The sequence below is a fragment of the Argiope bruennichi genome, chromosome 2 (genome assembly GCF_947563725.1).
Source record: "Argiope bruennichi chromosome 2, qqArgBrue1.1, whole genome shotgun sequence".
NCBI classification, from domain to species: Eukaryota; Metazoa; Arthropoda; class Arachnida; order Araneae; family Araneidae; genus Argiope; species Argiope bruennichi.
This window is the reverse complement of record NC_079152.1, coordinates 77,057,156-77,073,268: the sequence shown is the minus strand read 5'-3', so window position 1 is coordinate 77,073,268 and position 16,113 is coordinate 77,057,156. Positions and strand designations below refer to the sequence as shown.

General features: G+C 26.5%; 2 protein-coding genes across 3 annotated transcripts in view; one reads left to right on the top strand and one right to left on the bottom strand.

Moving 5' to 3' along the window:
• The window catches only part of LOC129956611 (uncharacterized), a 136,438-nt gene extending 135,894 nt beyond the window's left edge, over nucleotides 1-544 (bottom strand). Inside the window, exon 1 of one of the 2 annotated variants that reach the window (XM_056068557.1) lies at nucleotides 459-544. The gene's annotated coding sequence lies outside the window, so the exon portion shown is untranslated. The remainder of the gene's footprint in view (nucleotides 1-458) is intronic. The other variant, XM_056068552.1, reaches the window with a different exon arrangement.
• LOC129962224 (uncharacterized) overlaps nucleotides 1-15,769 on the top strand; it is a 35,968-nt gene extending 20,199 nt beyond the window's left edge. Inside the window, exons 3-5 of the mRNA XM_056075964.1 lie at nucleotides 13,003-13,257; nucleotides 15,055-15,170; nucleotides 15,755-15,769. Coding sequence (XP_055931939.1) covers nucleotides 13,003-13,257; nucleotides 15,055-15,170; nucleotides 15,755-15,769 — 386 coding nt within the window. The remainder of the gene's footprint in view (nucleotides 1-13,002; nucleotides 13,258-15,054; nucleotides 15,171-15,754) is intronic.
• Nucleotides 15,770-16,113: the final 344 nt, after the last annotated feature.

Below are 16,113 nucleotides of genomic sequence, written 5' to 3'. Positions count from 1 at the left end.
GCAACCGAACAAAACCTGTACATATCCCTTTAAATATTAATAAAGATTTATCAACTAAAATTTATAGTACTCGTGGTGCAATAAAGAAAAAATTTAGTGAAAAATCAAGTGTTTATGATAAAACTGCATGCATACAAACTCGTTCAAGCAAAAAACGTCAGACAGAAAAATCTTGTGTTGATGATAATGAATTCTGTCTACCATCAACATCTTCATGTTCACGAAATCTTGCTATTATCTCAAATCTTAAAAAAACTCTCTCAGAAAAACTTAATGTTTGTGATAATAGTATTTGTTCACCATCAAAATCTTCAAAATATAGATCTGTACATGAAAAAATGTCATCAAAAAGATCTTTTACTTGTGATAATAATATCTATTCATCATCAGATTCTCCTTCACTATTGAATGATAGAATTATAAAGAGAAAAATTCCATTAAAAATGTCTTGTACTTACAGTGATCCTATGTGTTCCTCTTTAAATTCATCTTCACCAAAACATAAAACTGTTAAAAAGAAAACTTCATTTGGCTCTAATATTTGTAAAAAGGGTGAGTATAAATCATCAAATAATTCCTCTTTATTGAAACTTAAAATTCAAAAGGGAAAAGTTTCAGAAGAATTTGATAGTGTTCACAATAACTGTTCATTATCAAATACTTCCACATCATTGAGAAGTAGAACTATAAAAAGGAAAACATCTCAACAATCTGCTTTCCATATTAATGAAGAATGTTTGTCTTCACATTCCTCTTTTGCAAAACATGGAACTATTAAGGTAGAATCATCTGACAAATCTAGTGTTTGTAATCGTGATGTATATCAAGTATCCAGTTCCACTTCTGTGACTGAACCAAGAGTTGTAAAGAGAAAAACTTCAGAAAAAAAATCTGATGCCAATAATGTGTCATCAAAATCCCCTTCTTCAACAAATCTTACAGCTCAAAAGAAGAAAAAACTTGAAGAAAAGGCTGATGTTTGCAATAACAGTGTTCTGTCATCTAAATCCATTACATCACCAGATTATATTACTGCTCAATTTGCTGATCAAGATTCTAGTCTTAATGTCAGCAAACAAAATGCAATTGACTTGCATCATTCAGAAAATCAAAGTGCAATTTCCAATGACAATTCATTATCGGAAAGCATACAGTCAGATTTTCGTCCTAATCTTGTTCTTGGAACCATGTCAAATATAACTGAGACTTTTTCACCAGATGTTGACATTCAACATCCTATTGCAGAAGCTTGTAATGATGTGTCAAGTAATATCAGTCAGCTTGAAGATAACATTATAGTTACAAAAGAAAATGTAAATATATGTGATAAAAATGATGGATCTATTGCAACAGAAATAAATAATGAAAAATTAAAGGATGAATTTGCTACTTGTGATTTAAATCAAGAAACTCCCACTTTACCTAATCCAGCTGCTGCTCAAATTAATGTACAAATTCCTGCTCTTAACGCTGATATTCTAAATGTAGATCATTCCATTTTACTTAATATTCCAAATCATGTTTCTGAAGGGAATTCAGAAGGAAAAGTTTCTGCAGTGATAAAAGATACTTCTCAAAATATTAGTAGCAATTTTAATAATCTTAATTTATCCAAAAATGAAAATAATGATGATCTTACAAAGGTTGCAGCAGAAGATGCAATGCATATTAATTCAAGCAAAGAGAAGAAAGAAACACCTAATGAAATATCTGTTACATGTGGTCATATTAGTTCATCAATTTCTTCATCATTAACGTTGGAAGCAGATTCTGATAAAAATGACTCCAACTTTTCAGTTTGCAATCCAGAAGACTTAAATTCATCTGAAAGGCACAATCAAAATACTGTTCCTACAGACATCTCACAATCTCATTGTGAAGATAATTCAAACCTGCATATAAATCCTAATATAATTTCAATTAAAACTACTAGCAATATATCCTTGTCTGAGAGCAACCCTGATGACTGTACTTTAGAGTCAGATTTATCTTGTGGAGAATATGTTAACAAAGATGAAAATAACAAGAACGCCACTGTTAACTATGATAAGATTGTTAACTTATGTTCAGACTTGACCTCATCAGCAAATCAAGAATCTCTACATAATCTGCCGAATATCTCATCCAATAAATTCAATTCAAACAAGATTGATTCCCATCAATACAACAAAAACCAAACTCTTTCAAGAAAATTCTTACAACCAAAATTCAGAAGCAAAGCAATTCTCAATCCTGCATCCTTTTTGATTAAAAACAAATCAAGAACTAAATCTAAAAATTATGCTAAATATCCTGTTAATAAAATGGACCGGAAGCTTCAAAGTAAAAGCAGCTTAAGTCACCAAACTAAAAAACAAAGAGAGTTTCGAAATAGAAAGTATTTGTTTTCTTCTACTCAAGATAAAAACATTTATGAGTATGAATTTGATAGTGATGAAGATTATTCAGACCAGGTTAGTTATAGTAAATGGAAAAATCAGAATTGTTCATCTAAGGAATATAAAAAGTTAGATGCAAATTTCACAAAGAAACTGACTCATAGCTTCAATAGTTATTTACTAAGCAAAAAGAGAAAGAATAGAATTGATAATGCAGTTACGGATAAAAATTCTGAAATTAGCTCATTTAATAGTAAAATCACTTCTGAACATAGAAAAAGATTGAAAGAAGGTTCTAAGAATAATGTACAAGTAACTGGAAATAGTTCTACAAAAAGAAAGAGAGTTCATTCATCTGAGAACTTTAACTCTGATAATGATTATTTTGAAGTAGTTCATGTAGGTGATGGAAAACATGATAAACTGAGTATTATTGTTAAGAAAAAGTCTAAATTGGATGCACCTAATAAGAATAATAATGTAAAAGCTAATTCTGATATTCAGGCTTTTGAATCGATCTCAAAAGATTCCCCTTCTGAATTCATTCCCGATCCTCATAATTCTAGATATATGAATATAGTAGAGCAGCAAAGTATTAAAAAATGTCAGAAAAAAATAGCTTCTCATGATTTTATTCAAAATGCTTCACCAGAAATTTTCGGTATGTCAAACAATAATATTTCTGGAAAAAGAATTCCTGAATATAGAGTGAAATCAAATGCTTTAAATTATGGAGAAGTAATTTCTACACCTAAAACATTTCAGAAAAATGGATTTGTTTCCAATCGTAAATTTCAAGAAAATAGTTTAATCCCTGAGAGCAATACAATAAACAAAAAAGGACTAATTGGCAAAAGTCAGCAATTATTGCAATCTAATACTAGTATGCCAGTAAATGGGCATTCAAGTTACAAAATTGTTCTTCAAAAAATTTCAGAAGACAGATCCAAAAAATCTTCTGGTCGAGCATATAATAGGAAAATAGTTAAAACTAAATATAGATTAAAATCCAATCAAGAAGAAACTATTTCCAAGAGTGACAAAAACAAATCTGTCAATGAAAGTAAAAGTTGTAATGATAAAAATGTTGTTATTAATAATGATGTTTCTCCTAGAAATAGAAATAATTTAGGAACAATTGTGCAAAATGTATTTCTTCCTATTAATAGGGAAAATGCAGATGAATCTATTACTATTGATAAAGTAACTGATTCTGATCCAGCTTCAGTATTGCAGAAAAATGATAACACTGATGAAGGGGATTTTCATTCTTGTGTCAGTGGATTTCTTCAACAGTTGGCAAGTTGCAGTCAGCAAAACAAATGTTCTAAAAAGACTCGTTCTTCACAAATTTCTAAATTTAATCAGAATAGTGGATTGCAGAATGGGTTAATTCTTGAAAAAGAGTTAGACTGTGATGTAGAACAAAATATAGATTGTACTCAAGAAAAAATTGCCCATTTAACTCCAGAAGTAACTAAATCATTCATTGGTAAAATATCACACTCAGGCATGCTCTCTTCATCTCTCTTTGACAAAGACAATAATGCACTAAACAAAGCTTTTACTACAGATGATTCATATTATAATTTTTATCATTTAAGGAAATGCAGTGTTCTTCTTGAAAGAATTCCTATTCCAGAAGAATTGTTATGCAATGCAAATGCGTCATTTTTGTTAGAGTCTGAAAGTAATGGTTTAAAACCATTGAAGGTTTCCTTTTCTCTAACATCTAATGCTAAAGAAAATGAACAAAGCAACTCATCTAACACAACATTTTATATTAAACAGGAACCTTGTGATTATACATTTGATGGTGTGAACAATACTGTTGAAGTTGAAAAAACAACAAATCCATGCTTCAGTTCTTTTTCTGATCTTAATAACTGTCATGACTTTCAATCAAGGTCTTGTGATAATGTTCCTTATCAAGATGACATATTAATTCAAGTAAATGATAATTCTGTAATAAATGTTATTTCATGCAATGAAATTGAAAAAGCAGATTTCAATAATATAATTTGTGATATAAAAGAGGAACCTAACTCATTACTTGACTATGAAAGAAATATTGTTGATAATTCAAGAGTAATAAGCGAGTTTAGTTTTAAACAGTCTGAAGACCTTAATGGAAATCAAAAATTACTTGAAAGTGTAAACATTAGTGAAAAATCCATTGAAATAGATAGAAATTTTGTAAACAAGAATTTATCAAATTCTGCCCCAAATCATCCTACAAGTCAATTTCCAGAAATATCGTCTGTGTCTTTCATTCAGAATGATTTTAACTATTCAGGAATTTCTGAATGTAGTAACTCAAAAAATGAGAGTCCATCCAATATAGAAAGTAGGAGAAATAATTTTTCTTCTGAAAGCAATGATGAAAGGCAGAGTGATCAAGAAAATCTTCATTTTGTTGAGTTTTCAAAAGGTGATAATAACATTTCAGAACCTAACACAGATAAAATGAAACCTTCAAATTTATTCCAAGTTAAGCCTTTTATAAGCAATGGATTGCAGAGCAGCATTTCTACAAATACTGCTGGCAAGCTCAAAAAAGGGAACACTAAATTAACTTCCATTGATAAAATAGCTGAATTTTGTGCATTACGAAAAAGTGCCAGCCAAATTCCTGCTCTTCAGTTAAAAATATCTTTACTGAATGAACAAGATAATCCAGTAATTAATAGTGAAAATTCCACTAAACAGATTTATCCTGGTGGTTTACCATCTATTTCTACTGAAACAATTGTGGATGAGTATGTGAAACCTGACTTTAATAAGAAGTCATTGGAGAAGAAAAATGAAAATGTTATTGTCGAATGTAAATCTGTTTGTGAAAGTATTGACTCATCTGTTAGAAATGAACAAAATGACCCAACAGCAATAGCACTGGAACAGACTGATGATGAGGTTGGGAAGGAGTTAACATTTACTTCTTGTTTTAGAGAACCACATGTTTCCAATGATAAAAAAGAGAAAAGTATGAGCTCTTCAAATCCTGCTGAAATACATGTAGATAAAGTTACTTCTGTGCAGCTAAATCAGTCACAGTGTCAAAGAAATAATACATCTGGTGTGTTAAATCGTACTGATACCTATGTTGTTAAATCTGTTGCTGTGAAACCGCAGTATGTTATAAATAAGAGTATACCTAAAAGAGTATATCCAAAGTTACGTAGAAAGTACCCCTTTTCTGAAAAGAATTTGATTGCATTTGTCAATTGTATGAAATATACCAAAAATGTTAAGCAGACAACTCTGCAAATGCTGGCGAGGAATAAAACACCTGGTGCTTTAAAAGATCTTATAGTACAACTCTATGAATTTTTCCAAGTCTGCCATGATAGTAATAAGAAACTTCAAATTTCACGTCTGATCATGTTATTAAATGAAGAATAAACATGCTTGAGGTTTAAAAAATAATAAGTATTATTATTATTACCTTTAGTACTGATGTAAATAATTGTAGTCAAGTGATGCTTGATTTTTAATGTTTCTTGATTATCTTGATTTAAAAAAAACTATGTGTTCATTATTTTTATTTGTTAGTTTATTTCTAAGCTCAAGTTAAAAATGATTTGTGCATTTTTTTTTTTTTCATAAATATCTGTCAAGTTATTTGCTTGCAAGATGAAATGCTTGAATTGAAAACTAAGAGATTTCTTTTTCTTAAAAACATTTTTTTGTGTGTATATGTTTAGAAGGTTGAATGGTGAACATTTTGCCTAATGTATTTTTTTTTTAATTGCTACTGCTGAACCTTTTATATATATATATCTCTGAATAAATGAACAATCATTACTTATATTTCATATTAATGAATATTTTGGATGAGGTTTCTACAAGAGCATTTGTACTATTAAACTTATGCAAATATTTCGGTTGATGTGATTAAACATTTATCCTGTATAGTGTGCCTTAGAAGAGTTTTGTAGTTTCTTTTTTTTGTGTGTGTGTATGTATTAAAATTTATATTTGTAAGGATGTAATATAACTATTAAAAAAATATAAATAATAATAATATTTTTAAAGCAAACAAATTTTCTAATTTTGAAAAAAAAAAAAATTCAAAAACTTTTCTTGTATTATACTTTTTATTTTATGCCTTTCTTTAAAAAAGCCAAAACATGAAAATCTGCTTTTCTTTAAACTGATCAAACCTACTAAATTTTATTTCAAATGTAAAAGTTCTATGCAAAATTTAGCATTGTGGTGATATTCATATTTTTGCATTGTTGAATATGTTGAAGATATAAGTAATGATAAGTGGTGTTATTTTATTGTATGAAATGAGATATTTGCTTAATCTTGCCCTGCACTGCATTTAATTAATGTAAACTAATTTAAGTCATTTATATTCTTACTGAATTATGAAACATAAATATTAAACTTCAGTGAAATATAATGCATATCTTATATACATTGTTGTTGTTAAATGCTCATAAGCAGTTTTATATAAAAATAGCAAGTGCTTTCATCTGATCTTTGTAAATGATAAGAAGTTTAGTAATGTTAATGGATGTTATCATAAATATTGTTGGATTTAAGAATGTACTTTTATACTAAGTAGTTAGAAACGTAATTTTGTTTCATCCGTATCAAATATGTAGTTATTAATACAGATTAAATAAAAATATTTTCTGCATGAAATGTAAGCACTTAGCAATATATTAAAGATATTAATATTTTCACACTGCTCATTGTAATCTCTGTTAAAAATTGGATTTATTTTTGTATTTATACACTCAATTTTCACAAATTTTGCAGCAAGAGTTCATTTATCTCAGAAGAAATCGTGCTGTGATTTTCATATCTGAGTTAGTGATGAAGTTGAAATTTTAAGTGCCTATAGATTTAACCAAGTGTTTTTCTTTTATATAAACTTTGGATTTAAAATTGATAAAAATCATATTTTTGCATCATTTTGGCCCAGTAGTGCTTGGCTGACCTATAGTTTCCTTAGTTGTGACCTTGTGCCAAGTGATTCACTTTTTCTCTACATGAAAAGTTACAAATATATCAATCAAATTTATATTTTTGTACCATTCTGAAATAATAATGATTGGTTACTATATCAGATTTATAGTTCCTCCTGTAGCTATGTTATTGAACCAGATGGTTTTTCCCTCTTTGTACATAAAAGTATTCAAGCAATATGATATACTACATTATTTTGAAATTGCAATGTTTATAACACTGCTTGTTTTCCCTTCTATAATCAAGTCATCATTCTAAAATATTCTTCAAACTTGTTTTACCTTAATTTTGAAATGTTTGAATTGTTTTAGCTCTTGAATAGGAACCAGGCAATTTCTGTTGAAAAGCTTAAATTTTTCCATTAATTTTTTCTCTTTAATAAATTGCACTAGATATTACATATTCCCTTTGTCTATTGAAGACTAAAAAAAGCAATCATTATAATTTTCACCTTTTCTTTTCCCCCAATTTTGTTTTCTTAACTTCCTTGGTTCATTGATAACAAAATCATAATCAGTTATGGTTTTTAAAATCTGTGAAAGTAACCTCTTGAAATAGATTGCATACTATTTTAATTTGAATTATATCTAGACTGTAATTTTTGTTGCTTGTTATTGTGGTTTTGAATTTCCTAGCAACCTTTAGATTCATGTTTTTGAATGTATACTTCTATTTAAAAAAAATTATTTCTTTCTTTTTTTGTGTGTATTCTTTCATATGTAGGGTAGTTATGTATAGATGTATATAAAGTAATGCTACATATATTTTTTAGATACAGATTGCATACATTTTTTTATATTGTATTTACAATTGCCATTATTTATGTCTATATTTATGCTTGTTTAAATATTTTTTTTTTTTTTACTTCTTATTGAGTAATATGTGAAATAAAATTCCAATATTCTTATAAAAACATTTTTAGAACAAATTACATTTAACTGCTATTTTTTCCATTTTAACTTTTTAAAATTCTTAAAAAGTGTAAGATTTATTAAAAAGTACTTAGTTATAATTTTTGAATGTGTGTATAAAACATTGTTTTTTCTTATCTGCTTTTTTTTTTTTTTAATTTACTAAGACTATATCAATGTTACAGTTGAAATTCTACTGTAATTAAAACTAGGCCAATTTATAATATTTTAGATAATGTTTTGAATAACTATTAATCAGGTAGCTACTCGTTCAAAAATATGTTATAAATTAGCTCTAAATGAAAAATTATTTTTTATCATTCACTCATTTTGTTAAGATTGAAATGATCACTCCTAAAATTATTAGTAAGTTGAAAATGTGTTATCAAAAAGAATCATTGTTCAGTTATTATTCTATTTGAAGTCAGAAATTAATCATATACTTTCAGTCCCCCCACTCCTTTTTTTTAAAAAAAATTTATCCTATATTTATAGAATTATTCCTTAATTATGTCCTTAAAGTAGCAATAATCTAATTATTACATTGTTGGTAATATGACATTTTTCTATGATTTTTTTAAAATTATTATTAGATAATTATACAGTTTAATACAAGAAAGAATTAAATTGTTAGTTTCAATACATTATATGAAAGTGATGCTTTAATTTCAGAACAAGATAAAGTTTTGAAATTATTTCTATAACTTTTGTGTTACTTTTTATGCTTTTCTTTGTTGTCATTCCATTTTTAAAAAGTATTACTTTTTTCAGTATGAAGTAGTTTTCTTTTCTTTTTTAAGAATAATTTCATATGATATTTTGTTTTCTAAATTTCTGTAATAAAGACTGAACTGATATGTGATTAAAAAGAACTTAAGCAAAATATTACATTATATCTTGTATTCAGAATTAACAAACTTGTAAATTATAACTTACTCAAGTTTTATTTGTCTCTCAGAATTTTTTTTACAGTTTTTAAGTGGTTCTATGATATGTGTTTGTGTTTTGTTATCTTTAGAATATTCAGAATTGTGAATTTGTACTGTGAAAAGTTGTCGTAAATAATTTTGAAATTTATTATTATTATTATTAAGTATGGTAAAATGGCATTTTTGTTATAATCTCATATTACATTGGAAATGGTTTTTTTTATGTGGAATATATATTTAAATGGCTAAAACTTCCTATAGCATTGTTACATTTAAAATTTACTAAGATTTTCTAATAAAAAATTTTCATCTTCAGTTGCAACTCTTATTTGTTTGTAAGCATTGAATATTTCCTTTGCTATTACAACGTATTCTATTGGGAAGGGGATCTATGACTTACCAAAAATTTTATTGTCACAAACATTTATTGTTTTAATAAAATAACTAACTATCTTTCTGTAAATAAGCTCCAAACAAATTTCTATAAGATACAACAAGAGTGTGTGGGTTTGTGTTCTTATATTTTGTATTATTGTTCTTATTGAATCAAGGGGTATGATTAACTAATTTTCCTTCAGTAAACAGTAATGTTTATTTATTCCACTTTTTTTTTCAATAATTTAATGAATTTATAACATTTTTCCTTGAAATAGATAGGTATCTATCTTATCAAAATAATTTTTAAAAATTGAAGCTGGAAAATCTTTCAGCTCTTTTATCCGTACTCCTTATTTCATTTATAAAAATTCACACATCTGCAACTGAAGAATAAAATATGTTGTAATACAGAATTAGAATAAATTTATTAGTTTACAAAAGAAATTAACTAATAAATAAATAAGCACAATTAAATGCTGTTTATTATTAAAATTTACTTTGAAATAAAATTCATTCTTGCTTTGTTTCCAACCAAAAGGTCAAAAGCTTTTTCCTTAATACTCCCTTGATTATTAAAAAATATTATATCATTTGTAATCAAACCTATTTATGTAGCTTGCTCAGAAGATATTTAATCTTTTTTTTTTTTAAATTTAAAAACAAAGTCCTGTCTCTGAAGATCGTAAATTTATCCTGTTATATCAATCCAAAAACATCTGATTTAAATAAATAATAAATCATAGATTTCTCTTCATTAATTGGTAAAGATGTTTTTTCTGTGTGCATAAAAACACACACATTTAAATTGTTATATTTAGGACTTCTGTTATTGTGCTGTTAGATAATGTCGTTAATTGATTTCAAAAGTATAGAAGAAAGCAACTAATGTAAAGATGCATTTTTCCCAATAACATTTATTTTTTCTTCGAAGAAAGGTGAAGTTTAAAGATCGTGAAATCAGTTTAAATAAAACATTATAATTTTATAGAAAAAATAATATTTTTATAAAACATTCTAGAAACGAAATTGCAAAGAGCATGACACACAGATAGAAAGATTTTGTAAATTAACTTTATAATTACGTTCAATCATTGTAATTTTCTATCTAATGATGTTCATTGAGATTTAATAATATCATACCGTATCGTTTGTAATGCCTCTCACTTGCACGATTTCTGTTTTGAATAAATTTATTCTTGTTATCAATATAACACTGTTTTGAGTATACCTATTGGCAGACAAGAAAATACCAATATTAAATGGGAATATTGCATGTGGGCATGCACACAACATTCAAATTTTTTTCAGATGGAAAAAATTTTTCTTTCGAAGTAATTTAAAACGTATGTTGTTTTCTATACTTTAAAATAATGTTATATCAATACATTAATTGTAAAACTACTTTAACATTTTATATTCCGTAAAGTTTTTATAATTAACTCATTTCATATTTATGTAATATTCATTAAATGTGCTATGAGATTCGTATTCTGTAATCTATAGTACTTCATACAGGAGAGAAAAAAAGACCCAACCACAAATAAGCATACGGTTACTGCAGTTTGATGACCTGCTGTTTGTAAAATGATTGTGATGATGTCATGTTGTATATTTGTTATGTAAAATCACATGAAATTACTTCAACATGAACAGAAACAAAGTTTTTGACCTAACTAAGATTAAGAAATTCTATGTTTAATCCTTCAATGTTAAAATGAAACTAAGGTTCATTAAAACTACAATAGAAAGTCGACTGTAAGAATTAATAATAAGCATATATAATACGTTTCATGCATGAACTTAATAAACCAATATGCCATATACATTTAAATACCATTCAGCTTTATAAAGAAATTAAGAACAGATTCTTTTAAGAAAATTTTGAATGAAAAGAATATAAGGCAGTGTATTAATCATCTGCTTCGATGTATTATAATTTATAGACATAAAGATTAAAGAAATAAAAGTTATGTTAATATTTTGCATAATTAGCACTCTATTGGCATCATTGAATTGCATGCATGCTTAAAATACATTTAATTCAACTTTTCATTCAAGCTCACGGTGCAGCTATTTTAAATATTAACATTAGAAATTTTAATCTCATTTAACATTTGTCTGCATTGTTTAAGAAAAAATTATATATATTTTAGACTAAAATATGCTCCTAATGACGTTGTAGGCGAACATGTCATAAGATTTCAAAATATTTAATTTAGGACTGGCCATTTCGTAAAATTTAATCAAAACTTTATTTATTTTATATCAAAATATATAATTTTATATTAAATTTCTTGACTAGAGGATTTAATTAAATGTTGTCTAACTTATAAAATTTAATTGAAAGAAAGAATATTCATAATTTTTTTATGTCTGTAAGCGTGTAGCAAAATATTTTTGAATAATGTACTTTATGATTTAAAAAAATTACCAACATATTATTCAAAGACTGTAATCAAAAATATAAGTAGTATTTATGTCTTAAAAAAGAAGAAAGAATTAGTTTTGCTTTTAGTTTTATCACACAAAAGTGAATCAAGTGTTTAGTTTCAATAGCAACTCTTCCTGTTAAACAATATGATGTAAATCTACAATTTTAATGTAAAGACCAAACACATAATTTCATTCGTCTAGCTCATTACAATTTTGAGTTAAATTGTGTGGAAAGATGTTAAGGTTTGTATGTATATGTTTCCTTGTGGAAGAAAGATATTGACATAGTTTTTAAGGGTTTGGCCCAGAATTACATATATATCTACAATTCTGGCATAATGGCCATATATCAAATCTCATCTATATAGCTCTTTCCATTTTCATCTCTTTAGTAATCTTGTTCTCAACACATAATTCTATTAACCCTCCCTTCCGGATTAAAACGCAGAGATTTATCAGAATTTCAATGTACAATATTTTTTTATGAATTATAATATTTTTACTTATATGAAAAAATGAAATTACAAAAATTTTCAAATATATCTAAATATATTTGGAATCATGTAATTCAAGAAGAAGAAAGGAATCAGTAAAAAAAGCAGAGCACTTTTGAAGAGGCTCCATTTTCCTTGAAGAGGCGAAAAAAAAAAATGATGGAATTTCAATAGGTTGCAAAAAATGAAAGTTCAGAGAACAATAAGTTTCAGCAAATGATCTCTACGATAGCTGTTAAAAATAAGCATTTTCGTGGTTTTCACGGCTTATATTAAAAAAGGTATTTACCATAAATTTCTGGCGTATATAAAGAAACTATTTTGATCATGAATAGATAAAGAAACTATTTTGAAAATTCTGCATATTTTGATTCTTAAAAACAGCAATGATAAGATATCCTTATAAAAACCACCGACAAGGATCAATATTAAAAATTTCCTTTAAGAAAAGATTTCAAACAAATTTTTTTAAATACTAATGGTATTTCTTGAATCGCAGGTGCTATATCAAAAGATATAAAAACGATAGAACAAATGAAGACTTTGGAACAGACCGCTCGTGAACAATGGGAAAACACAACAAGACAGAATATTTCTGAGCCATCTCAGCAACAAACAGAACAAGACAATGTTTTAAGCAAAACATTTTTGTTCACTTGGTTTCCATGGTTGGAAACAACGACAACGAAAGATATGCAGGAATATAGAGGAATAAAAATCAAGCAAGTGGAAACTTTTCGAACAGGAATTGGAGGTAAGAAATACTAATTTTTTTCCCTAATCTTTTCTAATACAAAAATCAATTAAAAATTTACTATTCAGATGTACAATTAACAAAAAGAATATTTTATAAGTAGGCAGCAGAGAAGGCCCATAAGTTAAAATATAAACAGCATAACTATAAACTCTTGCAAAAAGAGAAGGATGATTAATTTAGTAAGAAAGTAGCATTTGTTATTAATGGTCCATTCTGATCTTTAATTCCAACAGAAAAAAATAATAGCAAGTACTTGGAATTCTTAGTAATTATCAGATTGTATTTTTATCTTTTGAGTACCTGATATGCACCATATGCCTCTGGAACAGTTTTATATTTGTTTGGCTTCTAGATATTATGTGCATTATACAGCATGATATGTAGTTTATGGATAATGGGATCTTGGTACAGAAAGATTTTAGACTCTGATGAATTGGTAGATGAGTAATGTATTGACAGGAAGAAAAATATAAAACAGAAAGTAAAAGTTTGATGAGAAATAGTAGGATTGTAATAAATATATTTATATAGAACTCAACATTCCCCCTCCTTACTTCTCATTATTAATATATCTTTAATCCTGAGCTATCAAATTAAAACATTTGGCAAACTTTGATTCATGTCTATCTCCTAATTTATCAAAGTAAACTCCTCTGATAATATATAATTGTTACCCTATACTTAATAATTCATTAGAGCCATGATATGTACTTTATTTCATAACCATTAGAAACTTATAAATGCAATATCTTCAGCATTAAATTGGAAGTGTTGGGCATATGATTAAGTCTTTATGCTCCATTAACCTGAATCCATTAGGATTTTTTTTAATAATCTTGGAATATAGAAGCAACAGATATACAAAATAAAAGTGCACTCTTGTCCAACATAATTCACATGGAATTATGCCATAGCAGATGGATCAATAAGGCTTCAAAAAGATCACTAATCTTTTCCTTCTCTAAGCAACAAAAGTATTCAATTAATTATTCCTTTAAGTATTTCAATGGTCCAAATAGTATAAAAATCATATATGTTACAATTATCTGTTTTTGTTTTGTTTGCATCTCTTCTACAAGTAAAGATAAATATGGATGAATAAAGTCCCCTTTTTCTAAATGGATTACTTTTTAGGATTCAAAGATAAATACTCATTTTATTGTATATCAACTACCTCAGTTCTTTTTTTTTTTTTTTTTTCCCTTGCAACTTTTTAAATACTTTTGCAACATAGCTATCCTCACAATTAACATAAATAACTGAATATTCACAAGCAGTTAAAAAATATATTTCTTTACTAATGTTATATTATTATAGTTAGCTCATAATGGAGAAATAATAAACTTATCAGCTATAAAAAAAATTGCCTTTTTTTAAGGAGCATTTAATGTCACTTAACTAAATTGTCATGATTAACTGTATAAAACTTTTTTTGTGTTTTTGTTCATTGATTTTAACTCATAAATGTTTTTTTAAGAGTTTTTATCAAGCAATTTAATGCACATCACTCAAAATGCACTTCATGTTCTTGTGAATGATTTGTTTATTAATTCCATATATCAACTTAGTACAAGAATAATTGCACACAAGTATATAAAATCTTTGATAGTATGAATGTTTTTTAATTTTATTTTTATTATAAAAACATCATCTTATTTAAGATAACTGTAAGTAGTATAAATTGCCTTTGTTCAAAGTAAAAAAAAAAAAAAACTTCTGAAAATACATTTATACAATTTAATTTTTATGTTTAATAACTTTTTTCCTATTTTAATGTTAAAATATATATTACAGTGGGAACATGGCGTGAAATTACCCTCTTTGGTAAAAAGATGGAATCAGCTAGTAATGAAATACCTGAAACCAGTGCTTTATGTGTCAGTTCAGCTTCAAGTTTGACAACTTATTTTGTTCACATTTTAATAATTTTATATTTAATTTTTACTATAAAATATAGAATTTCATGAATATTACTTAATTGTTTTGTGTTGTAAATTTCAAGATTAGTCATTGTATAAATGTTAGCATCACACATTATGTAATAAAACATTAAATATATGGCAATCCTATTATATATATATATAGAACCTTAATAGAAATAAAAAAGATAACAAAAGATTATAAATATCTAGTATCCAAAATAATTATATTTCAGTTGATAAATTCTTATTTCAAGTAAGTGAAATAATATTCCAATGATATTCCATTAAACTGCATTAAAACTGAAATATTTTTAACTATTTCTCTTTAAATAACCAACTGGTTCAACCATATTATTTGCTGTATTTAATTCTAATTCTCTATAAAATTCCTTCAATCCTAAAAAATGATTAAACTGGATTGATAAATTGAAGGTTATGATAGCAATCCTTTGAAACAAACCATTAAAGTCTTTAAAATTTTTAATTGTCAATTTTATTGGTATGGTTTGACTTGGTACAGCTTAAAAAAATTGTGTATTGCATATAAACACAAATTTGTATGCACCTCTTAGAAAACACAACTGTAAAACATTTACATGATTCATATGACATGCAACTAGCTGACAAATCAATAGAAACTTTGCTGATCAAGATTTCATTTGATCATTTGACAAATACAAGCATTACAGTACACATGACAATATGCTTGTTTTTCAATTTCATAGTACAAGATATGTATGACATCACAGATATTACGTACTGAATGAAAATAAATATTTTTTAAAGTTTATAAATACAACAAATCTAAATCACATAGAATTTGAAAGTTTCATATCAATGAAGGTCTTTCTTTAAATTACTCTTAAAATTAAAATATAACTAAAATGTAGTAATATTTTAACATAACTATATTAACATATAATATAGCTTT